This window comes from Herpailurus yagouaroundi, unplaced genomic scaffold (genome assembly GCF_014898765.1).
Source record: "Herpailurus yagouaroundi ecotype Mexico unplaced genomic scaffold, PumYag 267, whole genome shotgun sequence".
Classification (NCBI taxonomy): domain Eukaryota; kingdom Metazoa; phylum Chordata; class Mammalia; order Carnivora; family Felidae; genus Herpailurus; species Herpailurus yagouaroundi.
Window position 1 is genome coordinate 313688 of NW_024412484.1, and position 27940 is coordinate 341627.

At 58.9% G+C, this 27940-nt stretch overlaps 1 protein-coding gene across 1 annotated transcript in view; it reads right to left on the minus strand.

Moving 5' to 3' along the window:
• The window catches only part of SARDH (sarcosine dehydrogenase), a 53077-nt gene extending 25350 nt beyond the window's left edge, over positions 1 to 27727 (minus strand). The window contains exons 1-11 of the mRNA XM_040461482.1: positions 27487 to 27727; positions 26728 to 26856; positions 21558 to 21826; positions 20289 to 20418; positions 17778 to 17864; positions 17419 to 17509; positions 14056 to 14197; positions 10940 to 11023; positions 9109 to 9222; positions 3886 to 4024; positions 2161 to 2274 (exon numbers count right to left, since the gene is read on the minus strand). Coding sequence (XP_040317416.1) covers positions 2161 to 2274; positions 3886 to 4024; positions 9109 to 9222; positions 10940 to 11023; positions 14056 to 14197; positions 17419 to 17509; positions 17778 to 17864; positions 20289 to 20418; positions 21558 to 21826; positions 26728 to 26856; positions 27487 to 27727 — 1540 coding nt within the window. The remainder of the gene's footprint in view (positions 1 to 2160; positions 2275 to 3885; positions 4025 to 9108; positions 9223 to 10939; positions 11024 to 14055; positions 14198 to 17418; positions 17510 to 17777; positions 17865 to 20288; positions 20419 to 21557; positions 21827 to 26727; positions 26857 to 27486) is intronic.
• Between the last annotated feature and the right edge of the window lie 213 nt (positions 27728 to 27940).

Genomic DNA, 27940 nt, shown 5'->3' on the forward strand with positions numbered 1-27940 from the left:
AACATGCATATTTAACAGGCATGCATATTCATGGCAGGAACAGTACAGTTTTTAAGGCCGAAAATAAAACGCGGTCCACATGCCGCCGGTCTTCTCGTGTTTGGCCGTGTCCCCGGGCCCGGCAGCACGTTCCAGAGCCTCCCGGGATGTGACTCAGGCGTCGCGGCGCCTCCCTCACCACGCGCCACGCGCACTTCCGCTGGCAGGCCGAGCAAGAGCCCGTCCCCCGCGCCCAGGCAGCCACGCGGTTGGACCGGGAGGCGCAGAATCTGGGAAAAACGCCTCCCGAATCATTAGCACCTTTCCCTTGCCTCTGCTCCACGGCCTGTTCTGGCCCCCGCCCTGGCAAGGCGGGCGCTCCTCGAACCGTCAGGGCCCGGGATCCCCCGGCACCTTCCGGAAGGTCCCCGTTCTCCAGGTGGGGAAAGTGAGGCTCAGGGCTGTGGGCCGCAGAGCCAGGCAGTGGCAGGACCTGGCCCAGGACTTAGATGACCTGTGCCCTCACCGGGGTCCCTCTGTCCCTCCTCCCCAGCTACACCAGCCCTTCTCCAAATGGCCCCTGCTCCTCTGCAGCCAGCTCCTTACAGGCACCTTTCCAGCCGGCAGCTCCTATTCACCCACCGGGGCTCAGGCCAGAACACCACCTCCTCCAGGAAGCCTTCCTCACCCTGGCTCAGCTACTTCCATAGCCTCCATAGTCCTGCTCTTTTCCGTCCCCTTGCTTTTCCACTCGGTGCTCGAATGGTCTCCTCCCGGCCCTGTCTGTCCCTACCGTGAGATCTTGGAGGTCCGCCCAGCCTCCTTCACCTCCTGTGACCGCTGGCTGCCCGCATCTGTCTTACCGTAAAGGCTCTTTGTGAGCGCTGGGAGAAGGAAGGGGCGGACAAGTTCATTCACACAGCACAGGCGCTCTGCACCACCAGTGGCAGGAGGGAAGGGCCCCCCAAGCCCCAGCTGCCGCCAGTAAGACCGCTCACCCGTGCCCACAGCCTCCAGTCGGCCGGTGCTGCCCCGTGACGCTGTTTTCAGCAGTCAGAGACTCAGGAATCCCACCCACCCTCGGCCCCCAAATCCACCCCAAAGGAGTCTGTGGCCGGCAAAGCAACCTTGTCCCATCGCCCCTGCACCCCCACCCAGAGATATAAACTCCACGGGCCAGAACCTCCTGGGTGCCTCAAACAGCCTGGGATGCGACAAGTGCTCAGCAGGTGCTGAATGCACCTGCCTGGCTAATGCGCCCTCCTTCTCGCTCACCTCCCCCTCCCCCAGTGCCCTGGGAGCTCGCCCGCCAACCCCTGGGGACCCTCACCGAGTCTGGGCAGCGTGGAGCCAGGCCCCTGGAGGCGGGGACTGCCAGCTTCTCTGAATGGGCTGAGTTCTTGTGCTGACGGACCCTCCCCCTGGAGGGTCTCTCAGAGAGACACCCTCTCCTCTGCAAATCCAGTCTCTCAGAGCGGCACCGGGGCCTCCCTGGAGAAGGAAGGTGCTTCCCACTCTGAGGATCTCAGCCGTCTCTCTTCTCCCTAGCAGGGACGGCTACGGGACTAGAGATGACCTTGCTCCGTGTGAACCAAGGGGTAGGGTCGGGGAGGTGAAGGGACAGGCAGCACATCTGGCTCAACGTGGCTGTCAGGGCTGTGCAAACAAGCATTACAGGTAGTGAGCTACCTGTCACTGGAGGCATGCAAGCAAAGGCGAAGGGGCTGCAGAGGGCAACCCAGGAACAGCTTGAGCACTGAACTGCACACCTTCTAAGGACCTGCCCTGCCTGAGACGGGATTCAGCAGAGATCAAAGTCGGTTCGGCATAGATGTCGGTGGCAGAAAGGAGCTAGTACGTCCAAGTGGGAAGCACGGCCTCCTCCGTGGCTCCCTCTGTTCTGGGCAGGCACGCTGAGTATGCCCACGCCCTCGCTGTTCTGAAACTCCGCGGTACGGACAGGTTCAAAGACATAATCACGGAGTACTCAGAGCCCGCATCACTGCCTGAACAAAGCCGACCGCCAGCCTGAAGTGACACCTCTAATCTCCGAAGCCCTGACCGCTGCGGGCACCACAGGTAATTACAGAGCGGCCCTCGGCAGCCCGTCCCCGGCCACCGCCGGTCACCGGAACAAGGGCTGCAGTGACAACATCGCTCAGCCCGTGGGGCATCTCCTACCTTCAAAGGCGGGGGCCAGGGCGGAGGCCTGGGGGCCGGGGGCCAGGCGGCTGACAGTCAGGTCGCTTTCGGTGCCGCCCCTGTGGTTCAGCATGCAGGTATACACGGTCGAGCCTGGGGGCAAGAGAAAGACCCGGAGTGTGGGAGCCGCTCGGCACAGCCCGGCACACACAAGTCTGGGTAACTGCTCGACGGGATGCCCTAGCGCAGGTGACCTCAAAAGGCGACGTCACCACGACCGGGCGGCCCAGAGCGGGAGGGGCAGGTCACCCAGCACTGCTGTTCCCGGAGGAGGAAGGGTCAAGAGTGGGGCTTCGGGGCGTCTGGGTGGCTCAGTCGGTCGAGCATCCGACTTCGGCTCAGGTCATGATCTTGTGGTCCGAGAGTTCGAGCCCCTCGTCGGGCTCTGTGCTGTCAGCTCAGAGCCTGGAGCTCCTTCGGATTCTGTGTCTCCCTCTCTCTGCCCCTCCCCCACTCATGCTCTGTCTCTCTCAACAATGAATAAAAATATTAAAAAAAAAAAAAAAAAAAAAGAGTGGGGCTTCTTTCTTCTTGAAACACCTTGGCCCGGGACGTGGATGGCCCCCATCCCAGCCTCCCACCCACCCCCCACATGCCAGAAAGTTCTTAGGAGCAGGGTTCTTGTCTCGCTCACTCTGGTGCGCCCGTGCCTGCTGAGCAGAGGCTCCTGATGTCTGTCCGCATAAACGACTATGTGGATGGATGGATGAAAGCAGGTCAACGGGAAGGTGGATGGAGGGGTGCTGGGGCGGGGTTGGGGGGAAGGGGGGTGTGGGGAACGGGGGGTTTAAGAGGAGCAGGTGGGGCGAGTGCTGGAAAAATGGTGTCACGGGTTGAACTGTGTCCCTGAAATGACATGTTGACGTCCCAACCCCGAGTACCTGTGAACGTGAGCTTATTTGGAAACAGGGCTTTGCTATGTGATCACGTTAGGATGGCCCTTATGGCGGGCTCTAATCCGGGATGCTGGTGTCCTTATGAGGAGAAGCAAACGCAGGGATGTGTGATGTCAAGGCAGGGGCGAGATTGGTGCCCACCCCCACCCCCTGGAGCCAGAGAGGCAGGAAGTGTCCCACCTCCGGTCTCAGAGACGGCACAGCCTTGCTACCTTCTTGAGTGTGCACTTGTAGCCTCTGGAAGGATCAGACAACATGTTTCCACTGTTTAGAACCAGCCCGTTTATGGTGTTTTGTTACAGCAGCCCCAGGGAGCTAACACAGACAGGTGGGGGAGGGTAACGTAAAAGGAGATGAACATCCCAAATATTACATGGGACACACTTAAGAGGAAAACATCGTCCATTCTTGAGACTCAAACCTATCTGACCTTCCTGTATTTTTATTTAATTCTGGAAACCCTCTTTGGGGAGAGTGTTCCTGTGGGGAGTGCCCAAAGGGGCTCCACATTTACAGAGAGCCTCCTGCCTTGTATCCTTTCTGGAACAAAGGAAATGGAGAAGGGAGGGAGGGAGGAGGGAAAGGAAGGGCAGGGGGAGGGACAGTGGAAGGTGCTGGGGGCCTAGGGCCTGGGGTATGGCAACAAGGCGCAGGGGCCCAGGGCCAGCCAGGGGGCAGAGCCCTGAGCTGGAGAAGCCTAGAGGGGATAGAGCCAGCTTGCCGCCTGGTCTCAGCACCGAGGGCTGTGCCCAGGGAGTTCTTCCTGGCACCAAAGTGGGAGAGGGGCATGGCCCTCTGGAGGTCGTACCTGGGGGTCGGCTGACATCAGCAGAGAAGAGCCAGTCGGCAGCCTTCCTCGCATCCAAACCCACCAGGTAGAACTTTCCGAAGTAGGACATGTTGAACACAGCAGCGGCCCCTCTGCAGGCCAGACATTCCTTCTTGATCTGAAAAGTTCCAGGAAGGAAGGACGCCATGAGGGCTCTGAGCTATGCCTCCTCAGAGCACGGCGTGCTGGGCTCTCCCTGGTACACCTGCTCTGAGACTCCCTCCGCACTCCCAGCTGGGAACACAACAAGACCACTCTTCAGCAGCACAGGGAATTATACCCCACAAAAGAAGACAACAGATTCAACAGCATGTTCTTGGACCACAATGGAATTACATTAGAATCACAGCAGGAGGAAACTTGGGGAGTTTGCATATAAGTGACATTGAACAACACATCCCTGAAGAACCAAAGAACCAAAGAAAACACTTGTGGGGGGAGGGTTGGGGAATACTTTGAGAAGGAGGGAAGGAAGGCAGGGCCTGGCTCACAGAGACCTTACACCTGCAAATGCCTCCAAAGTTCTCAATCCATGCCTCAGCTTAAGCAAGCAGAAGGAAAGGCTTAATAAAGACTAGAATAGGATATAGAGGAAATGGAGAATAGAGAAATGGAGAAAATCGGCAAAAACAAAGCTGGTTCTTTGGAATGATCGACAAAAGTAGCAGACTCACAAAGAAAATAAGACAGGAGACTCAAAGTACTAAAATCGGGAAGGAAAGAGGGGACATCACTACCGACCTTACAGCAGTAAAAGGATTGTAAGGGAAAACCATGCATAACCGCATGCCAGCATGTGACATGTGAAACGGACACATTCCTAGAAAGACACAAGTTATTAAATTTTTTTTTTCAACATTTATTTATTTTGGGGACAGAGAGAGACAGAGCGTGAACGGGGGAGGGGCAGAGAGAGAGGGAGACACAGAATCGGAAACAGGCTCCAGGCTCTGAGCCATCAGCCCAGAGCCCGACGCGGGGCTCGAACTCACGGACCGCGAGATCGTGACCTGGCTGAAGTCGGACGCTCAACCGACTGCGCCACCCAGGCACCCCGACACAAGTTATTAAAACTGACTGAAGAAGAAGGGTTCCCCGGGTGGCTCGGGTGGTTGAGTGTACGACTTCGGCTCAGGTCATGATCTCACGGTCCATGAGTTTGAGCCCCGCGTCGGTCTCTGTGCTGACAGCTCGAGCCTGGAGCCTCCTTTGGATTCTGTGTCTCCTTCTCTCTCTGCCCCTCCCCTGCTCCTGCTTTGTCTTTCTCTGTCTCTCAAAAAAAAAAAAAAAAAAAGAAATTAAGAAAATAATTCCACCTACATCATCAGAAAGAATTTTAAAATACCCACAAATTCAACAAACGAAGTGCAAAACTTGTACTCTGAAAACTCAGCAATATTTTTGAAAGAAATTAAAGGAGGCCTGAACGAGTGGAAAGACATCCCATGCTTACAAAATGAAGACTTGATATTGCTAAGATGATGTGCTCTCCAAACAGATCCAGATTCAACACGATCGCCGTTAAAATTGCAGCGGGCTTCTTGGCAGAAATTGACAAACTGATCCTAAAATTCATATGGAAATGCAAGGGACCCAGAATAGTTAAAACCATCTTGAAAAAGAAGGACCAAGCTGGGAGACTCACGCTTCCTGATTTCAAAACTCACTACAAAACCATTGTAATCAAGACACTAACACAAGGATATGCATATAGATCACTGGAATGGGGTTGAGAGTCCAGAAATAAACCCGCATGTTTATGGTCACTGCTTTTCCACAAGGATGCCAAGGCCACGTGAGGAGGAAGCCACGGTCGTCAACACGTGGTGCCCGTGCAGCTGGCCACACGCAGAGAAGGAGGCTGGGCCCCTACCTCACACCATACACGAACCATAGTCAAAGTGGGTCCTAGACCTAAGAGTAAGAGCTAAACTATACGATTCTTAGAAGAAAACATGGGAGTAAGTCTTTGTGGCCTTGGGTTAGGAAATGCCTTCTGAAATATGACCCCAGAAGCACAAGCAACAAAAGAAACAATCCGTAAGTTGGATTTCACCAAAATCAAGCCCTTTTGTGCTGCCAACAACACCATCAAGAAAGGGAAAAGACAACCCACAGAATGGGAGGAAGTATCTGGAAGGCATAAATCTGATAAGAGACTTGTACCCAGCATATAACAAGAACTCTTATAACTCAATACAAAGACCAGTAACCCACTTTAAATGAGCAAGGTGTCTGAATAGACATTTCTCCAAAGAAGATGCACGAATGGCCAGTAAGCACATGGGAAGACGCTCACCATCATTTAGCCAGTAGGGAAATGCAGCTCGAAACCCCAGTGAGATCCCACCTCACACCCACTAGGATGGCTGGGATCAAAGAGAGAGAATCACCAGTGGTGGCGAGGACTTGGAGAAGTCACAACCCTCACCCACTGTGCGTGGGAACGTAAAACAGTGCAGCCACTTTGGAAAACAGTCAGCTGATCCTCAAAATGTTAAGCATCGAGGTCCCACATGACCCAGCAACGCACCTGCTAGATATCTACCCAAGAGAAATGAAAACCTACGTGCACACAGAAACCCGTCCGGACATGATCGCAGCGAAGTTATTCCTAACAAGCAAAAAGCGGGGCCAGCTCGAATGTCCGGACACACTGCAGAGCATCCACGTAACTGAAAACTGCTCAGAAAAAGAAGTGACGAAGCCCGGACACGCCCCGAAACGTGGATGGACCTTGAAACTACGGTGCCGAGCGCAAGAAGCCAGTCACGGAAGACCACACGTTGTAGGACTCCATTGATACGAAACGTCCCAGCAGGTAAAGCTCCAGGGACAGAAGGAGCTTCAGTGGCTGCCTGAGGGGAGGATGGGGTGGGAGAGGGTGGGGGGTGGGGGTGACAGGTGGCAGGTCAGGGTTTCTCCTGGGGGTGGACAAAACGTTCTAACATCACATCGTGGTGACGGCTGCACGCGCCCAGGGGGACACTAAAAAACACCGCCGAATTGTGGCTCAGTCCATCAAGTGCCCGACTTCCGCTCAGGTTGCAATCTCACAGCTCGTGAGTTTGAGCCCCACGTCGGGCTCTGTGCTGACAGCTCTGAGCCCAGATCCTACTTCTGATTCTGTCTCTCTCTCTCTCAAAAATAAACATTAAAAAAATTTTTAAAAAGCACCCAATTATACACTTTAAGTGGATGCATTGTGTGGTACGTGAATTCTATCTCAGTAAAGCTGTATTTTTTTTTTTTTTTTTTTTTTTTTTTACACAAAGAACACAGCATGCCTGCTGGCCGGTAAACAGATGCCCCTGCCAGGCCCTCCAGGTCCCAAATTATCCATCCGTTTTTCTCCTCCGTCTTCTGTCCCCGAGCCACTGCGTCTTTGTTCTACACACATCACCCAGCCGCTGAGGGGAGGCCCCACCTTTGCTGCTCATTGAAGGAAAAATTGTGGCAGCAAAGCTACCCCTCGCCGAGCACTGGCTGTGCGTCGGGGACCTGTGTCACCTCCTCCACCCCGAGGTTCCAACACCACTTCCCACGAGGACGCTGCCCTCTGCGGCCCGGGGAGGGGACGCACGGTCTGTTGGGGGCCAGGCGGCTAGAAGATGGCGGAGCCGTGCATCCGGCCCGTGCTGTCGCAGTGCCCCAACCCCCCCACCCCCAGCTCCGCGTGGGTGTATCGGTGTGAGCGGTGAGAGCGTTTACACCGGGGAAACCGGCCAAGGCCCCAGTCGGGCTTCCCCGGGGGAGCTGGCACCCCGCCGGAGCCCCAGATGCCGCGACCCCACCGCCCTGCAGACACCGCTGTCCTCTGTGGGGCTCCCGCGACCCGTCAGGCGCTGCAGGACCTTCCCCGACACTGGGGCCGCAGAGCAAAACCCGACACGGTCTCCGGGCTGACTCTCGTCTCCCCGTCTCCCCGGGCTGGGGAGGCTGCCAATGCTGAGAACAAGCGTGTGTTTCATGCTTTGGGACTGTTCAGGCGCGTTTGCGGAGGCTGGATGAAGCCACCAAGCCAAGTTGGCATCCCCTCCGGGCTCCCACGTCCCCGAGGGCCAGACGTCCTGCAGGCCCTGGGAGCCGCGGGAGCCGAGGTGCCAGACTCGAGGCGGTGCCAGGGACCCCGGAGCCTGGGGACGCACGTGCCTCCTGCTTCCGCCGCCCAAGCCCCTCCCCCAGTGCCTTTACCACCAGAGCCAGCTTTGGGGGAAAGCACAGGAGGGAATGTTTCTTTCCCTTGGGGACCGGCTGCAGAATTTGTGAGGCCTAATGCAAAATGAAACCGCGGGCCCCGGTTCCTAAAGTCTTAAGAGTTTCAAGGTGGCGACAGCGGAGCGTTAAGCCCCACTCAGGGCCCTTCTGAGCCAGGCCCTGGGTGACCTCACAGGCCGTACACCCGGGAAGCTGGCCGGCTGCCTTTTCCCCCGAGACAGTGCTTCCCAGGCGGCCCCGGGCTGGGCACCCACATCAGGGGGCAGCTGAGGCCCCTCTCGCTCTCTTGGGGCAGCCACGAGGCCACGGCTCAGCCCCGTTCTGCTGGGTGACCCCTTTGCAAAACGGCGGGGCCGCTCAGCGTGGAGGCTGGCGTCGCTCTTTCTGCCGAAGCTGCCCTCAAGAGCACCTCTGCCCGGTGCAGACTGCGGGGCGGCAGCCCGGCCCCGGGCCTCGTCACCCCCACCCCGGCAGGAGTCGGGCCCAGGCAGCCCGGCCAGGGCTCTGACCAGCCTCATCTGCCCACTTCTGGGGCCAGAGGGGCAGCGAGCAGACCCCAGACCCCAGACCTCCTGCTCGTCCTCTGGAGGGGCCCGTCTTGGGTCTGTGTGTCCTGAATCTATTCTGCGAGAGAGCCACCGACAGCAGCCCTAAGGAAGAGCTCGGCACTCACGCCTGTCACAGGAGCCTCAGAACAGATCCAGGGCAGGAGGGAAGGAGGCCCAGAGAGGGGCGGCCCCTGGCCTGCGGCCACACAGCCAGCCCCAGCCCCCAGCGCCCGTGGCCAGGCCTCGGCACAGAGCGGGGCAGAGAGGAAGACATCACCGGCTTGCTCCTCAAAACTGAGTCAGCCGGAAACGGGGGGTGAACTGGATGCAGTCCACAGAGCCTCTGGCAAGACTCTCGGAGGGCCCCCGGGGGTCAGCCCTACCGGGAGCCCGACTTTCTCCTCCGTGAGGGGTGGGGGGGGACTCAGCCACTGACCACGTCGTGGTGGGGCGGGAAGTCGAACGTGTAGTCGTCCCCCAGCAGCCGGCCGTAGGCGTGGTCCTCGTGCATCCGGTTCCCATACGCCCCGTAGTAGTCGTACCGCAGGACCTGGGAGGAGACACGCTCGTCACTGTGCCCCTTCCTCCCTCCTCCTGGTCCTTCCTCCCCCCCCCCCCGCCCTACTCTCGCACGCGCACGATCACGCACACGTTCACAAGGGCGCACACGCGCACGCACACGGCTTGGCGGGCAGGGAGCCGGGTGGAGCAGATCTGGCCTCACCCGGCCGCCCTCGGGAGGGCTGTGCTGGGGGCACGGCCTGGGGGGCGGTGAAGGGGTTCAGGCAGCCCACAAACCCTTGCACAAATAACACGCTAACTGCCGTGGTGGTGGTGCGGCTGAGGGCCGGTGGGGAGGCTGGGCTGCATCCGTTGGGGCCCAGAAGGATGGAGAAAAAGTGGGGTGTGCTCGGGCTGGGGAGAGACGGGCGGGTCACCTGGGACCCCTGGGCCACCGTCAGGGCTTTCAACTCGAGGCTGAGGCAGCGGGATGAGACCCCGGAACCAGCTCTCAGAGGAAGAGGGTGACGGAGTTGGGGGCCGGACGGCACTGTCATGGCAGTCAGGACCGAGCCCTGCTCCGGGTGCCTCAAGCTTCTAGGCAGGGAGATCCTTTCTACAGGCGAGAAACTGAGGCAGAGAGATGAAAACTCGCCTGATGTCACAGGCCTGGCACGGGCCTTGCGGCACGTGGGCCCCAGAGGCTGGCTCCTTGACCGCCACTGGCCGTGGCCTGTCCTGCCCTCTGTCAGCGGCTCTGAGATGCCCACGTGCCACTGGGCCCTTCCCCAGCCCTGCCCCTACTGAGGGAGCCAGTCAACTGTCCCTCCCCAGCACGGCCAGGGTTGCCCAGCCTCTTTTCACAGGTGAGAGGGCACAGAGCCTGCCCATCTCCGGACCAAGGGAATGTTCCCGATCCCTGATCCAGGGTCCTCTCCTCGCCCGGGGGCCAGGGGCTTCCTGGGAGAGGCCAGCTGGGACACGGAGGGCTTTGCAGGGGGCTGTTCAAGCCCCACCTTGTCCTGGTGGCTCCAGCCTCTCAGCCTCCTGGGGCAGGCTGCTCCCCCTGGTGGTCTTAGAGAGCCCACTCTTGCCTAACGATGCCCTGGGACCCGCCTTGGGCCGTGAGTTGCTATGGAGATGGGAGGTGGTTGCCCTGGAAGGGGACTGGTAAATTACAGCAGCAGAAGAGGGGTTTTAATTTGCATAAATCCGGATCAAATTGTGTCCCCGCCCGCTCAGGGGACCCCAGCCCACGGGTTTCACAAGCAGGCTGGTTGGGTTCTTCTCTGACAACCTGGGCCCGTGGGAGGCACTGGGGGAGTTGGGGAGCCCCCAGGAGGGCACCCAGAGGCCGGAGGCTGTGAAATCCCAAGTTACAAACCAACACGGAATGCATAATTTTGTGCTAAATGCTTCTACTAACATAAAATAACAGTGGCATTTGCCAAAAATATATGAGCAAAATTATGGGAAGATGTGCTAATTTCTCCGGCGCGGCGGGGGAGTCTTGCGCGCGGCCCCCTCACTGTGGAACACCAGCTTTCCCGGGGGCCCCGGGCTTATCTGGGCCTTGGAAGGCCTGGCTGCTGTGGGCGGTGAGTGACGGCCCTGGGGACATCTGCAGAGGACGGGCCCCGTGCTCACGGGCACATCTACAGGGGGCTCAGCCTTCCCGCCCGCAAGGTGACTCACCCTCCCCGCGGGCCTCGCCTCGGGTGGTGTGGACGGGAGTGGGGGTGGGCTAGGCCCGGGTGGCCACTCACCGGAGCTGTGCCTTTCGGGGTGAACCATCCCGGCCGCTCCCAGCCCTGTCGCTCCTGGAAGACGCAGCCTTGGGCCAGTAGTTCCTGGGTAGGGGTGGGGAACCAGCACCCTTCAGGCCTGGCCAGACACCCCCCCGCCTCCCGCCATGCAGGGCAGTGAGTGACTGGATTCCCCCCAAGGGGATACACCCCAAGGAGCAGAGGGCAAAGAGGTCCTGAGGCTCGGAGCCAGGACCCAAGCCCAGGCTGCAACTCCTACCCCAGAGCCCCACCCCCAGCCCCAAATTCCTGCTTGAAGCCCTAACACCCCCAGTGTGACCGAATATGGAGGTGAGGCCTTCAAAGAGGCGATTAGGGAAGAATGAGGTCATGGGGTGGGGCCCTGATCCCAGGACAGGGGGACCCAGGGGACCCAAGGAGAAGGCAGGCTTCCAGACAGCTGGGGAGGGGGCCCCAGCTGGAGCCGCTCAGCGTCCAGACCTGGGAGCAAGGAATTTCTTATGGCTTCTCCCCCCCCCCCCCCCCGGCACCCCCGGTCTGTGCTATTGTTCCAGCGGGAGCAGGCTGACCCCGCACGAGACCCGGCGATCCCCCCCGCAGGTGCACCCCTGAGAGAACAGGGAGGAAGCAGGTCTCTGCACACCCAAGTTCACAGCCACCAGCAGCTGGAAGCAACAGTGCCCACCGACCGATGAAAACAGATGAACACGCCTGGTGGACCCACACGGTGCAGTGAGACTGGGCCTTAAAACGCAACCAAGCTCCGACGGGTGCCACACCACAGGCCAGCCTCCAACACAACACGCGAGTGACCTTCTCTTGTGACCCTTCATGACCCGCTTACATCAAGCGTCCAGAGGAGGCGAATCCCCGGACAGAAAACAGATCAGTGGCCTTTCTAGGCTGGGGAGAATGAGGGATCACTGCTTCGTGGGCACAGGGTTTCCTTTCGGGGTGATGAAAATGTTCTGTCACCGGAGAGTGGTGAGGGTCGCACAGGACCGTGAATGCACTTCATCTCCCCGAACCGTAGGCTTTAAGAACGGCTAAAATGGCAAGTTTTATGTGCTGTGTGCTTTAGCGCAATACGAAAACGTAACGGACTGAGTTCGTTTCCTGGGCCCAGTCTGCACGTGCACGCGTGTGGGGACCTGCCACACGGCAGCAAGTAATTCTCCGACCCCGGCAGAATGTCCCAGAAGCCAACTGAACTCTGACACTGTCTCCCCGAGGACGGCATCAGATTTCCCCAGGCTGGGGACTCAGTCCCGCAAGGCTGCCCCCATCTCCTACTCGGGTCCCTCCAGGTTACCTAGACTGGTGACCGACCGGCTGTAGAGCAGGCCCCCTCCTCGGGCTGGATGCATTTGCCCGAGCCGCTCACAAGACTCAGAGAAACGTTTTACCCACTGCATGGCTGGTGTTTCTAGAAGGTTATAGCTCAGGGACAGCCAGATGCAAGAGGAAAGTAGCCCCTGTTGTGTGGAAAGTGCGCGTGGCTTCCGTGCCCCTCCAGGTGCCACTGTGCACAAACCTCCCTGTGCTCACCAACCCGGAAGCTCTCTGAGCCCCTCCTTTTGGGTTTTTATGGAGGCTCCGTGATACGGGCACGGCTGATTGCCCCGGTGGCCGCTGGTGACTGAGGCCACCTCCGGCCTCTCCGTCTTTGTGGCCCTCGCCATTTAGGAAATTCCAAGGGTTGGGGGAACTCTGTGCCAGTAACGGACTGGACGAAGACTGAATTCCTATTTCTTATCCTAAGTCACAATATCACACGGACACAATTAAGTGACATCACGGCAGATTTCTTTGACTGTGAGTTCGGGTTGGGGAAAAACGATCATCTCCGCCCTCAAGTTTGGAAGGGCCCCGTGGCCACGGGCAGCCTTGTCGGACTGGCAGGAGGGCCCAGAGCCCCGGGCCGAGCAGCCTCGGAAGCTGGGTCTGGCAGAGGCAGGCAAGTGCGCAGGCGCCCGCGGCCCCCGACGGGCTGTATCCCGCTGCCTCCCGAGGACCCACCCACACCCTGAGTGGGCAGAGCAGTGGCCAAGAGGACACTGCCAACGGTGGCACCGAGAAATGTCCTCCTCGGACACCCCAGGGGGCAGCACAGGGGCAGTGCTCAACACAAGAAAATCCCCCGGCATGAGTGACGGGGTCCCGTGGATCGAGGAGGAGGTCACCTTCCCAGGGAAGGAAAACAGGGGCGTAGCCGCCTCTGATAAAACCGGGTGGCTGGGGGGGCTGTCGCGAGCAGGGCTGACAGCGCGGACAAGAGGTGGGCGCTTCTGAGCCCGTCTCCTTCCAGCGCAAGTCAGGCAGCCCCCCGTGTTTGTCGGGGAAGCTCTGGGGCTGTCGGGACGGGGTGACCCGGGACGGCAGAGGGGAGCCGGGGGTCACCGTGGCCCGAGATCCCAGCTGGCCCACTAAGCTCAGCTGAGGGGCAGGGCAATGGACCCCGGGTCCCTCTGGGGTCCGGGTGCTGGAGTCCCAGACGAAGGAGGTTCCTTTATTCAGCCTCAGGGCTGCCTGCTCCATGAGCCTGCCTGTCTCCATTCAACAAACACCCCTGAATACGTATTAAAAGTCAGGCTCCGTGCTCAGTGCTCAGAACCGGAGAGACTAGGGCAGAGCTGCTGTTCCCGGGGCCCTAGATGAGGACAGCTTGCAGCACAAGATGGGGGTGGGAGAGGGGACACGGAGGTGGGTTGGGAGCACGAGGAAGGGGACCGTCAGGGGCTTGGGAGAGTGCCAAGGCTGGGCTCCGGGGGGGAGGGCACCTGACAGTGGGTTTCGTCATACGAGTAGGAGCTTGCCGGGGAGGAAAGGCATCCCAAGCAGGCCCCACGCGCAGGACGCATGTCTCTGGGGCTATGCTGCTCTCTGTCACTGCCCGTCCCCGATGGGCGAGCGCACACACCGGCCGGTGCCCCCGCCCCCCACGACCGCCGTCGGCAGTTAGGGAAGGTGCCGGGGTGTGCGCTCCGAGCTCGCTCCGTTGGTGAGAGCTGGGAATGGCCGAGCCACCGCGTCACCTCACCCGGCCCAGAGCACGCCTTTCCGTCGCCCCAGTGCCCCGGACTCCCCGAGAGTGGCCGCTCGTCGGGGTGTGGTACCTCGTGCAGGGGGTCTGTCCTCATGTTGCGCCCCGCCAGGGGCTCATCGTGGGGGAACACAACAGAGTAGTTCTTGGCGTAGGACTCGTGGCTGCGCTCGCGGATCCAGCGGCGGTGGTCGGTGAGCAGGTGATGGAAGCGCCTGTGGCGGGCGGAGGGGCCGGTCACTGCCTCGGGGGCTGTGAGGGAAGGGCCGGCCAAGGACCCGGGGCCAAACCGGACCCTCATCCCTCCACCAGAGTCCTCCCTGGGGCATGGGTTCGGGAGGGGGACGGGCTCTAGTCTCCCGCCCCGGGGCCTCGGGCAGCTAGGCCCCCCCACTGCGACCCCCCCCCCCCCCCCCCCCCCCAGGTCACATGGCCTCTCCTCCAGCCAGCAGCTCGAGACACCCAACGGCTTGTCCTCCGACCGCCCCGGCTGCCCGAGCCGACCGCGTAGCTGCTGGCCCACCTGGATCACAGGCCCCCGGCCCCTCCCACACACAAACCCACCTCTCAGACCCCCAGACCAGCCTCCCCATCCGTCCCTTCCCTCACTGTCCACCCGCTGGCATCTCACGCGCCCTCCCGGCCCTCCTCCCCATCCACGTTCCATCCTCCGTGACGCCTGTCGGAGCCTCACCGGGGCTAACTGACTCTCAGTCTGCACACAGTTCTAGCGAGCACGATGTTCTGGTGGGGGCAGGGGGCGGGGCTACGGATGTGAGTTTATCGTTATGGGTATTATCGCGAGTCGCTGCGATCGTCCAAGGGGCCCCTTCCTGCTGTCGGCCCAGGGGTGAGTGCTGTGTGCGAGAACCTGTCTCAATGTTCAGCGCGGCCTCACGCCGCCCCCTGGTTTGACTCATTTGCACACGAGGGGCGATCCAGCCTGCACTGAGCCAGGAGCTTCTGGGACGAGCTGCAGGGCAGGGGAGGGAGCCACGGAGCCAGGCCAAGGGGCCTAGGGAGTTCCTGAAGGAGAAGCGTGCTGGGGTGCGGGGTTTGGAAGTGCCTGGCCGGCTTTGGAGGGGCTGAGGCGGGCAGGAAGCGGGCTAGGAGGCTGATGGCCACTCTGGTCAGATTCAGGAGCTGGCATGGTTCTCCCAGGACCGGACTGGTGACCTTCCTCGCTGCTTTGAGAGTCCCGGCTGGGGGTGGGGAGCGGGAAGTGGGAAGAGGGAGTCCTGGATTTCCTTCCTCATGCCCCCAGGACAAAAGAGGAAGCTGGGTCTGGGGCGGGGCCGGGTGATCCCTGCAGGCACAGACACGGGCCCCTCCACGGCCCCTCCGGCAGGTTCCCCGTGGCCCAGGACTGCCGCCTCGGCTCACGTCTGTGCACACGTGTGCATGGCAGGCGCGTGGGCTCGAGCTCAGCCAGAGCACGACCAGGGATCGGCAGGGGAATGGGCCCCTCCCTGTGGCCACACAGGCTGGCTTCAGCACTCCTCCTGTGAGCAGGGGGCCCAAGCCGGGGCTAGGGTCCGGCCACCCTCAGCGCTCAAACGATGACGCCTCCTCCCGGTTACTCGGACCCAAGGGCTTTCACTAACAGTCCGGCCTACAACCCCAGACCCTGCCCGTGCCAGGCACCGGGACGCGTACAAGCGAGTCCCAGATGCGCTCCACCGAGAGGTGAGTCATCACCCCCATTTCACAGATGGGGAAACCCTCAGCCTGAGCCACAAGGGTGAGTGGGCTAGTTCACTGCCCCCCCTCTACCCCCCCCAGGCGCCAGCTCGTAGGGGCTCCCCGCCGCCCCTCTCCCCCCACCATACCATCTGCCTCCCAGCCTGTGACGCCCAGGCCCAGCCTCCCCGCCACGAACCAGCCCACAAAACACTCCTGCCAGGCAAGGCAGCTGACGACAGGAGGCCCAGACCCGTTCCTAACCGGGCAGGGGTTTCACAGGCAGCCTCGGGGCTTCCTGCTGAATCCAGGACCGTGCGCCCCCTCCCCGCCAGGCCTCCCCCAGCCCAGGAGGGGGGCAGGCATGCCAGCCCCGTTCTGCAGCCGTGGACGCTGCGGCACCGGGAGGCCGCCCGCCGAGGCCCGGGGTGAGCCCTGACGCGGCGGTCTGTTCCTGTGCCGGAGCCCTCGCCCCCGAGGGAGGCGAGGCGCTGCGTCCCTGCCTGCTCTGGCGCGCGCGCACTGGGCGACTTCAGACAAGCGGCCGCCCGCATCGGTGCCTCTTCTCGCCGTTTGTAGCAGGAGGGGCTTGGACCGGCCCATCCCCGAGGCCCCTTGAAGCTATCATTTCTGGAACATTCCTCTCTTGGGAGCGCGTGGGCGCAGCCCCAGACGGGCTCGGAGGCAGCCACAGAGCAGAGCTGTGCCAGGCGCCGTGGAGGGGGTGGCCGTGGGGGAATCTCAGTGTCTGTCTGTCTGCCTCTGTGAGGTCCAGACATCCCCCCCACTTCCCCAGCGGGTCTAATGTCTTCATCAGGCCAGGAGGGGTGAGGTTAGCAGAGGAGCAGGGGGCATGTTGAGCGGAACCAGCACCCCAGCACCCCCCCCCCCCGCCCACCCCGGGCAGCTGGGGTCTCCCCAGGGAGGCTGTCTGTCAGGAGCAGTAACGGAACAGGCTGCCTGCCCACAGGGGCGCCCCTCCAAGCCGTCGCCTCGACTGCCCCCTGCACGACACCCCAGCCTCACCAACACCCACCCTCCGGATCCTGCCTGGGAGTGAGTGCCTTCGCCCCGCCTGCAGAGGGTGATGGAGACCAGGACCCCCTCCCCCTGCTCTGACGACAGCGCCCCCCCCCTCCCCCCCGGCTCAGGCTTGTCTAGCGTTTCCTTGCAGACGTGACACAGAGAGTTGTGCCTACACAGACGCCCTGGCTGCCCCCGACATTAGCAGCACGCGCGTCATTACCCGGGGCTACGGTGAGGAGAGCGCTGGGCACCGGGTCTGATGTATTCCCGCCACCTTGGACGTGAACGTTCAGCTGGCCTCTGGGCTCGGGGCCGTCTGACTCCCAGCTGCTGCGCACGCACTGATCATAACCACCCAACTCAGCCTCACTCCCTGGGCAACGCGTGGGGTCCCTCCTGCTCCCCAGGCCTCAGTCTCCCCATTTGCCAAATGGGATGAGGCGATCCCACTGCTGATCCTGGAGCCATCCGGCAGGTCGAGGAGGACACTGGGACAAGAAATCCCGGAAACTGTCAAGGGACGTGAATCTGCCAAACCCCGGGAACCTGCAGAACCGTCCCTGCTGGCAGCCTTCTCCCCCTTCTTCCCTTACTGGTGCCTCTTCCAAGAAGCCCTCTGGATTTCAGAGAAGGCTCCTTTCTAAATAGCCCTCGCTATATACCCGGCTCTACCTAATCCCAGGGCACCGGTAAGCAGCCGCCCCGCCCACGGTCTCTGGTGCACACTCGCCTGATGTCATAGCTGTACATGTCCTTCTCTGGGCGCCCGTGGACGATCCAGTGGGCCAGCTCCTGCCCACAGCCGCCACCCAGCATCATTCCTAGAAGGAGTAGGGCCAGAGGTTTGCCATCCGCCCCGGAGCGCCCACCCCAATATCATGCCCCTTCCGTGTCCACAGCCAGCATCACCCCCCGAACCCTGGAGGGGTGGTGTACTGCTGCTAACAGGACCGGAGCCCTCACCCCTGCCAGGGGCCGCTGTGCTCCTGAGCCCCCCACACTCTGCCCGGGGAACCTTTCTTTTTTTTTTGCCTGGGGGAGCTTGAAGATCAGGGTGGTGGGTGTCAAGGAGGGGCCTCTCACACGCACCTGCACTGTTGAAACCGCAGCCCAGGAAGAACCCTCGGAGTTCAGGTGCCTCCCCCATCAGGGGCTTGTGGTCAGGTGTGAAGGACTCTGAAAGGGAGCGGGGCCTGAAGCTCTCCCCGGGCCATATGCACCCGGGGCGGGGTCTCCCGAGAGGGCAGTGATTGGAGCGGGGTCTGCCGCTGCCCCTTCACCCAGACTTTCCCCATCCTCACCACTCCGCTCAATGCCACTTCCTCCAGGGGGCCTCCCTGACTGCTCCTGCCACGCTCCCGAGCTCCTCAGCATTTACTGTCAGAACCACCCTGCTGGGACCGGGTTCTGCTCCTGCCGAGGAGGGGCCTTTCCCTCAAGCCCCCGTCGCAGGGCACCACCTTCCTGCCGCATCACTGCTGGTCATTCTTGCTCACTGGGCCACGAGTGCATGAGGGCAGGGACGGGGCTCCACTCAGTACTGTGTCCCAAGGCCTAGCATGGGGCCCAGCAAACAGCAGGTGTTCGATAAACGTCCCCGAATGAAGGGCTGACCCCCAGTTCTCTGGGAGAGGGACGGGGGTTTCTGCTCTGTTGGCCGAAGGTGTGTCACAGGCGGAACCCAGAGCACGGAGGGCAAGGGACCCTTGGGGAATCATTATAAAGGGCTGAGCTTTGTAGCCACAATCCTGGGCTTGAACCCTGGCCCTGTGACCCTGGCCGAGTCACTTCACCTCTCTGAGCCTCAGTGTCCTCATCTGTCAAACGGGGACCATGGCACTGACTTCACAGGGCTGGGAGTTAGTCCATCCACAAATAGTTGCCGCCCCAAGGAATGTGCCCAGGGCTCGGCTCCGACCATCACTGCTCCGACCCCTCAGGCAGCTGACAAGAGGGGACGGTAAATACGCAAATAAGCAAAACAGAGAATGTCTGGGAAGAAATGACGACGGGAGGAGGGGCGGTGTGAGTGACCCTTCTGGTAGGCACCATGGTCACTAACTATGGAACAGATGCGGAAACTGGGTCACCCGGCTCAGGGCTGCCTGACCCCCAGCCCGAGTTCTCAACCTCTGCGCGGGTCTGTCCCGCGCAGGATGGGGACGGACACGACCCCGTGTGAGGAAGGTCGGGAGCTTCCCGGGCCCTGGGGGAGGAGCGGGGGGGAGGGGGGGTCTGGCGGTGGCAGGGGGCACAGGGGCGGCGAGGGCGAGGGTGACAGTGGTGTGGCCGGGTCACCCACCCGGGGAGCGCTTCGGGAGGGCTGGGGATGTTTCCAGGCGGACAGGAAGGTGAGGACAACCTCACGGGGCATCTGAGGAGAGAGCTTCGTGGGGGTGGGGTGGGGGACGAGAGTCTCTTGAACGTTCAGCCAATGACTCACGACCGAGCAGCTTGGGGATGGATGCAGAATGATGGGATGTTTGGGCAGCACAGATGGGGCCCCCACCTTGGCCGGGACCCCTGGGACCCGGAATGGGAGCTCTGCCCGCCCCCGGATGCCCCGGAGTCCAGGGGGCCTGGGACTTCCCAGTTCTGTTCTGGAAGCCAAAGACCACTGACCTCTCTCGTCCTCCCTGGCAAGGGGAAGCGCTCCGTTCCCCGCGAACCCTCCCCCACAGGCCGGAAGCCAGACACAAGATGTCTTCACACACACATCCCCCCCAGATAGGGCTCCCTGGGAGCAATGACTCCCCAGTCCAATTAAACAGAGGATGTTCCCGGGTGACTCGGGCCCCTGGGATCGTTTCAGGCCTGTGCTTCTCATTGCCAGCCCCATGCAAGCCCGGGGAAGCTGTGGGGGGGGAAGGGCAGCGAGCCTTCGGTCCCCCGCCCACGCCCTGCACCCCGAGTCCAGCACTCAGGGGCACGTCCATCCTGCCCACCGCGGCTGGGCCGCCTCACGAGCCCAACAGATTCAAGCGGCTCCAGGGGCACCGGGCGGAGAGGGCTGGCCCCCCGCCCCGGCAGGCCACAGGCCCCTGGGCATCAGAACCTTCCCCTCTCCTGTCCTGGCCGGCCCCTCACCCCCTGCGTGGCTGTGGATGACCCGTTACTCTCCGGCCTCCGGCTAACCCCTTCCCCTCAGGACCGACGGCAGTCTGCTGGTCCGGGCCGTGCCCCGCACCTCACATGTGGCTTCTCCTCCTTGCTCCGCTCCTGCTGAGTAGGTACGCTGTCACCCATTTCACAGACGAGGACACTGAGGCACCCAGAGCCTCAGACACAAAGTTTCCTCTTTGGACAACACCGTGTCTTTCCGAACCTATCTCCCCAGGCCTGATATGGGGCAAGGCCGGCCCTACCCGTGTTTTTGCCTTGACTGAGGATTAAAGGGACCCTGTGTGTGCCAGGAAGAAAGAGGGGGTGGGGGAGACACCCAGTGGGAGTCCCAGTGCTTCTGCTGGGACAGCAACAGGGGTGTCGTGTCTGTCCTGCTCGCGGCAGGGACGGCCCAGGTCCGTGCCCGACACAGGCCAGCCTCGGTCTCGGGCAGAAGGACCCAGCATGCCTGCCCTTGCTTCCAGCCTCCTCACTCACCCGGGCCACAGACTGTGGACTTGACCCCCGTCTTCTCCAGCACTGGGACGCGGTTGATGGCACCTTCGATGTGCTGGGTGAACACGTCCCAGTCCAGGTCAAAGAGGCCAAAGGCAAACTTGTCTGACACCTGGGGAGGCGGGTGGGGGGAGCCGCCCAGTGGGAGCCGAGCCCGGCCAGTCTCCCCTGGGTTGGGGGGGGGGGTGACAGGGCTGGGCCCCTCAGGTCTCCTGCACCAACCCATCAGTGGGGCCCATCCCCTCCCTTCCCCCGTGCTGGCCCAGGCGCCCCAGCTCTGCGCTGGACTCTTGCAATGGCCTCCACCTGGTCACCCTGCTTTCCTACCTCCTTCGACCTTCTCCTAAGTCAGACCATGCCCTCTCTTGGTCTCCAGCAGCCCTGTGGCTCCCCGTGACTCTGTGGCCCACCGAGGCCTACAGGGGCAGGCCCTGCCCCCGTCCACCACTGGCCCACGGCCACGCTGACCTTCCTTCAGTTCAAGGACAAGCTTGGCCAGACCTCGGGGCCTTCACCCCCGGTCTGAGGCAGCTCCTCACCGACCATGCTCTCTCCAGGGGGGCTCTGCTCTGACGTCACCTCCTCGGGGGGCCCTGCCTGACCACGGCACGAAGCATAGGCCTCCACTCTTACGAGGCTTGTTCCCAACCCGCTGTGCTGAAGAGCACAGGTCACCGCTGCTTGTCTGTTTACTGTGGGTCTCCCCGGCCAGACACAGGCACCCCGGGACAGGGGCTTTCGTGCTGCTCTCCCTCTGTCCCCAGGAAGTAAAACAGAATCTGACCCAAGGTTGTCACTTAATCATTCGATGTCTGCATGAACCCAGGAGCGGGGGCAGCCCAGGCGTGCTCGAGGGGGCCGAGGGGGCCGCCCGACTTCCATGCAGCCCCAGAAGCTGCCAGGAGAGCCGCGGGGCCCGGACAGACGCCACTGCCGTGGGTCCGGGCTCAGGGTTGTTTGCTGTGGACACAGGGTTTTAACGTTTTTGTTGTCTTCCAAAGCTGTGATTTGACATCTCCACAGCCTGTAACCACTGCTGTTTGAGGCCAGCCCTCTCCCTGACCCAGGTCTGGGTCTACCTGTGTGCCACGTTCAGAGAAAACCGAGTTGGCCCTTCTAGGGCCCAGGGACCTGCCATTTCTCAGGTGTGCACCCGAGGAGCTTCAGGAAGGTGGGCTTCCTGGAGGAAGGCTTCTCCACACGGAGACGCAGCCCTGAACCACCCCCCTCCCCGATCCCTCTGTGTCTTACCTCCTCCCAGAAGATGGGGTTGGTCTCATAGCCACCCACAGACAAGGCATCTCCTTGGAGGCGGAGGTAGACAGAGGCATCGTGGTCGCGGACATTCGGCATGTTCTGGAAGGCACAGCAGAGAGGCCTCAGGGTCAGCCAGGGCTGGGCCGTGGGTCTAGTACCTCCACCAGGGGGCACAGGCCCACGGTGGACTATGGTGCCTCCTTTTTGTAGGAGGGCAGAGTGGACCCGGGGTCTCAGGCTACACTGTGGACAAACCACCCCCGCTCAAGTCTCCCCTTCCCCAAACCCCATAGAACAGCAGCCATTAGGAGAGCGAGGCGGGAGGGATGAGGTGTAGCCCACAACGCTAGGAGAGCCGCGGGGGGACAAGCGCACGCAGGAGAAAGGAACCAACGCTGGAGGGTGTGGAGCGGAGGCCACGCCCCAGCTCGGGTTCGGGGCGGGGAGACTGCACAAGTTGAGCCAGTGCCACCCTCCATCCCCTCCAATCCGTAGAGACCCAGCTTGTGGCAACCCAGCTCCCTCTGCAGGGGCCGACGGGCAGACTGCATGGTGTGTGTGCACACACGCGTGGATGTGAGAATGTGTGTATGCGTGTGCACATGTGTGAGTGGGAGACAAAGAGAATGTGTGTGAACGGGAAGACAGGCCAGGGTCTCTTCAAAGCAGTGGGCCCAGATCCCCTCCGTCCTCCCCAGCTAAGGCCCGGCCTGGGGACAGCCCCACGGGCTGGAGGAGTGAGTCTCCAGGTTCGGGGTGGTGAGGAGTGGGTTATTGTTCCCCCTCGACAGCAGCCCAGGGACCCTACTGTGGAGACACGAAGTGGCCCGTGGAAGGCTCCAGATGCTGACACCAGGGCCGCTCGCCAAAAAGGATGGCTCACCCTCACCCCCTGTGAGATGCCCTCCCTCTCCAAGCTTCCAGTCGGCCTGTGGACTTAAAAGCGAAACCGGGGACTTCGGAGCTGTGACAAGACTGGGTCCGTGAAATAAGGTGCCATGGAAAAGGAACAATCCCTGATCAAGAAAGAGGTCTTGAAACAGGAGATGATCATCAAAATGAAAAATGCAACAGGCGGGTTGGATAAGACCATCTTCCGTATAGGAAGCTAAACAAGATGAAGAAATGGAAATCAGGAAAGGAAAAAATAAGGAAATCACGAGGTCAACCCTAAAGGTCCAACATCCACCTTATCGGGGGTTCCAGAAAGACAAACAGAGGAAATGGAGTAGAGGAACATCAGAGCAATGAACCTGGACAACTTCTCAGATTGAAAGTCACGAATCTCCATATTGAAGGAGTCCTATCACGCCCCATGAACGGACAGGCTGGCACCGAGGCATGCTGGGGTGAAACATGGGAATAGCATCCTGGAGACTGAAGGACCTGGAGCGGAGTCTCCAAAATTCCACAGACAATTTTATTTTATTTATTATTTAAAAAAAAATTTTTTTTAACGTTTATTTGTTTTTGAGACAGAGAGAGACAGAGCATGAACGGGGGAGGGGAAGAGAAAGAGGGAGACACAGAATCCAAAGCAGGCTCCGGGCTCCGAGCTGTCAGCACAGAGCCCGATGCGGGGCTTGAACTCACAAACTGTGAGATCACGACCTGAGCTGAGGTCTGGTGCTTAACCGACTGAGCCACCCAGGCGCCCTATCCACAGACAATTTTAGATGGAGAATTCTAGACCCCGTCAATCCCTCAATCAAGTGTCCGGAAAGAATAAGGATTATTTCAGACATGGATGAACACAAAAACATTTTACTTCCCATATGCCCCTTCTCAGTAAGCAACCAGAGCGCATGCACATCAAGGATCCAAACAGAAGAGGCGTGAAGACGGCCCCAGGGTCAGAGCCGAGCAGAGGCCAAGAGGCAGGCAGCCCAGAAAAGAGCCACTCAGAAGAGCAGAAGGCTTCCTCCAGGGCGGGGAGAATGGGACATAGAGACCGTATGTGATTTCTCTGGTGTGCACGAGTTGTGCAGAGCATACTATTGAGAGCTAGTTGACAGACATGTTGAAATGTTGGGGGGGGGGGGCGGAAATGTGACAGTTACGAACATACATGCAAATAACCTCAACAAAATACCAGCCAACTGAACCCAGCAGCATACAAGAGGAGTGTATGCCATGACCTAATGGGGGTTATCCCAGGAATGCAAGGTTGGCTTGACATCTGAAAATAAATCCTTGTGATACACCATAGCAACAGACTAAAGGATGAAAACCAATCATTTCAATAGATGCAGAAAAAGGATTTCCAACATCCTTCAAGACAAAAACACTCAGCAATCTAGAAATAGGAGGGAACTTCCTGACAAAGGGTATCTAAGACACACCCACAGCTAAAACATACTTATTTTCAGCTCTTCCTTTAAGGTTAGCCTAATGATAGGTCTACCTCACCACTTCAACTCAGCATCATATCGGAGGTTCTAGCTGAGGCAGCAATTAGACAAGAAAAAATAATGAGAGGCATTAACATTGGAAGAAGGAGCAAAACTTTCTTGTTGCAGATGACGTGATCTTACATATAGAAACCCCTAAGGAACCCACTAAAAAACTGTTACAACTAACAAAATAGTTCAATAAGGTGGCAGGATACAAGATCAATGCGTAACAGACAAAAATTATTGTATTTCTTCACTTCACTAATGATGAGCAAAAAAAAAAAAAAAAAATGAAATTAAGAAAATGACTCCACCTACGTCATCAAAAAGAATTTAAAAATACCCACAAATTCAACAAACGAAGTACAAAACTTGTACTCTGAAAACTCAGCAATATTTTTGAAAGAAATTAAAGGAGGCCTGAACGAGTGGAAAGACATCCCATGATTACAAAATGAAGACTTAATATTGCTAAGATGATGTGCTCTCCAAACAGATCCAGATTCAACATGATCACCGTTAAAATCGCAGTGGGCTTCTTGGCAGAAATTGACAAACTGATCCTAAAATTCATATGGAAATGCAAGGGACCCAGAATAGTTAAAACCATCTTGAAAAAGAAGGACCAAGCTGGGAGACTCAGGCTTCCTGATTTCAAAACTCACTACAAAACCATTGTAATCAAGACACTAACACAAGGATACGCATATAGATCACAAATGGGGATGAGAGTCCAGAAATAAACCCACACGTTTATGGTCACTGCTTTTCCACAAGGATGCCAAGGCCACGTGAGGAGGAAGCCACGGTCGTCAACACGTGGTGCCCGTGCAGCTGGACAGCCACACGCAGAGAAGGAGGCTGGGCCCCTACCTCACACCATACACGAACCATAGTCAAAGTGGGTCCTAGACCTAAGAGTAAGAGCTAAACTATACGATTCTTAGAAGAAAACACGGGAGTAAGTCTTTGTGGCCTTGGGTTAGGAAATGCCTTCTGAAATATGACCCCAGAAGCACAAGCAACAAAAGAAACAATCCGTAAGTTGGATTTCACCAAAATCAAGCCCTTTTGTGCTGCCAACAACACCATCAAGAAAGGGAAAAGACAACCCACACAATGGGAGGAAGTATCTGGAAGGCATAAATCTGATAAGAGACTTGTACCCAGCATATAACAGGAACTCTTATAACTCAATACAAAGACCAGTAACCCAATTTCAATGAGCAAGGTGTCTGAATAGACATTTCTCCAAAGAAGATGCACGAATGGCCAGTAAGCACATGGGAAGACGCTCACCATCATTAGCCAGTAGGGAAATGCAGCTCGAAACCCCAGTGAGATCCCACCTCACACCCACTAGGATGGCTGGGATCAAAGAGAGAGAATCACCAGTGGTGGCGAGGACTTGGAGAAGTCACAACCCTCACCCACTGTGCGTGGGAACGTAAAACAATGCATGTGCTTTGAAAACAATCTGACAGTTCCTCAAACAGTTAAACATAGAGTTACTATGTGACTCAGCAATTCCACTCCATGATATCTACTCAAGAGAAATGAACACATATGTCAACACAAAAACATGTTCATGAATGTTCACAGCAGCATTATTCATAACAGCCAAAAAGTGGAAACAACTCAAATGTCCGTCAACAGATGACTGGACAAATAAAAGGGGGTCTAGGATAGAATATTAGTTAGCCATTGAAAGGAATGAAATTCTGATATATGCACCACATGGATGAACTTTGAAAATGTCATACTGAGTGAAAGAAGTCAGACGCCAAAGGTCATATATGGTATGATTTCATTTTATTAAATGTCCAGAATAGGAAAATCCATAGAGATAGAAATCAGATTAGTGATTATCTAAGACTGAGGGTTGGGTGGGAAATGGGGAGTGACTGAAAATGGGTATGGGGTTTGGGGGGATGAAGGTAATGTTGATAGATAGATAGATAGATAGATGATAGAATTAGTGACAGTTACATAGAAAACTGAACAACTGGAAAACAATAACTCCAGGAAACACAAAAGTCAGACACTAGTTTGCTCAGGAGTTAACAGTATTTACATTGTCATTACATTGCGAACACTGCCTACTCATTTCACCAAAAACAAACCAAAATCACTTTAGAAAGTGACCAAGAGTCAGGAGACGCCACATCCCCTGCTGTTCTTTGGCTCTGGAGGAGCTGCCTTCCCTCATGGACCACTTACCCTGGAGACAGGCACATGATGTGGGACTCCTCTGCCCCGTCTCCACACAGAGACCAAAAGGGATAACCTGGTGGATGCCCCTCCCTCCCACTCCAGCCTCCTAGTTAGCTGGACAACTAGGAGGACTGTTGTCGAAGACAACAGTCGAAGGACTGTTGTCAAGAACGTGTAAGAAGTTCTCCGTAACGGAGCCCTTCGGAAACAGTAATCATCATATCATTACTTCCATTGTCACTACCACTCTACAAGCGAAACAGAAACTCTGGAGCTCCATAGAGCAGGACAGTGGGGACACCTGGTGGCCAGGGAAGTCCCAGACTTTTGCTCCAGCAGGATCAGTGTCCCCAGCTCCTGGCCCCAGCACACTGAGCTGCCTTGAGTGCCCAGCACATGCTCAGTTCAGCCCCAAGGCGTCCTCTGGGCACTCTCATTGCCATCGCCACGCAGAAGCCCCCCCCCTACAGGTATGACCCCGTCCCACTGATGTCTCTGCCTCTGGACCTCAGCCCACTCCCTTGCATTATTTCTCCTGCCCCCCATCCATCCAAAACCTGTTGGCCACTTCCTCTGGGAAGCCTTCCGGATTGTTCCAGCTTTCCCTAATCTCTTCTTCTGAAGCACCAGCTGGCCAGACCCCTCTGTGCCCCCTTGGTCCTGGTCATCGTCATCCTCACCATCGGCTACAGGCCAAGCACCGTGTTTGGCCCTTCACCTCGCGCAGCCCTGTGCGGTCCATATGGTTATCACTTGTTTTGCAGAAAAGGAAACTGAGGCCCACCCAGCACTATGACTTTCCTGGCTGCATTATTGGGGGCTGAAATGCAGCCCCCGAGCCTGGGCTTTCCCATCGCTCGGTGCCCAAGCAGAATAGCTTCTGCAGAAGCGGGCAGAGGTTGGTGGGAAAGCCAGACCAGCAGAGAGCACTGGGCACTCTGTTTGTCAGCCACAGACACCAGGCCCAGAGAGGGAAGGCACCAGGTCATAGAGGAGCTGGGGGCAGTGCTTGGCCTGGACTCAGCCCTGGGTCAGACCCTCAGGGGTGCCCAGGGTAGCACAGCCCTGTGGCCACCCAAGGAGAGTGATCCCTCCCGGGGACACAGCCCCTGTCCTGCCCACAGGCTGTCCCCAGCTTTCCCCAGCTGTAGTCTGAGCCCACGGTGGCCTGAGGGCGACCCCTGGCGGCCACCCGGGGAGCCCTCCCCACAGAATCAGGGAGCACGTGGCACAGAGCAGCCCTTTGGAGGCCTCGGTGGGATCACATTAAACTCATCCACGAACAGGAGCAGGGGCAGGAGTGGTGGGGAGGCCACCTAGCAGCCAGCCACTGATGAGGGAAGCCAGGCTCTTCCAGGGCAGAGAGGAGGCTCCAAGACCCTCTTTGCGGGGTCCCACCTCCCACTCTCCCGCCACCACCGTCAGGCCCCTCTCTGAACTGCCTGTGGGTCCCGCACCGCCCTCCTCCTGCCCTCTTCCTGCACTCCCTCCCTGGGCTGGGAGTCCGGGAAGAAGCCCTGTGCCGGCCTCCTCAGAGCCCTGCCCCACCACTGCCATTGCGCCCCCATCAGCCTGCTCCGAATTTGCTCCTTTGCCTGTCCGTACCTCCCCCCAGCTTCACCCAGACAAGAACTGGGTCCTTCTCTCCGTCACGTCACAGCCCTGGTTTCTAGGATAGGGCCTGAGACGCTGCAATGTTTGCGGGATGTGAGCAGGGTGAAGGAGGGAGGGTTACATCGAATGGGAGGTAAATGGGTTAATAAACAGACG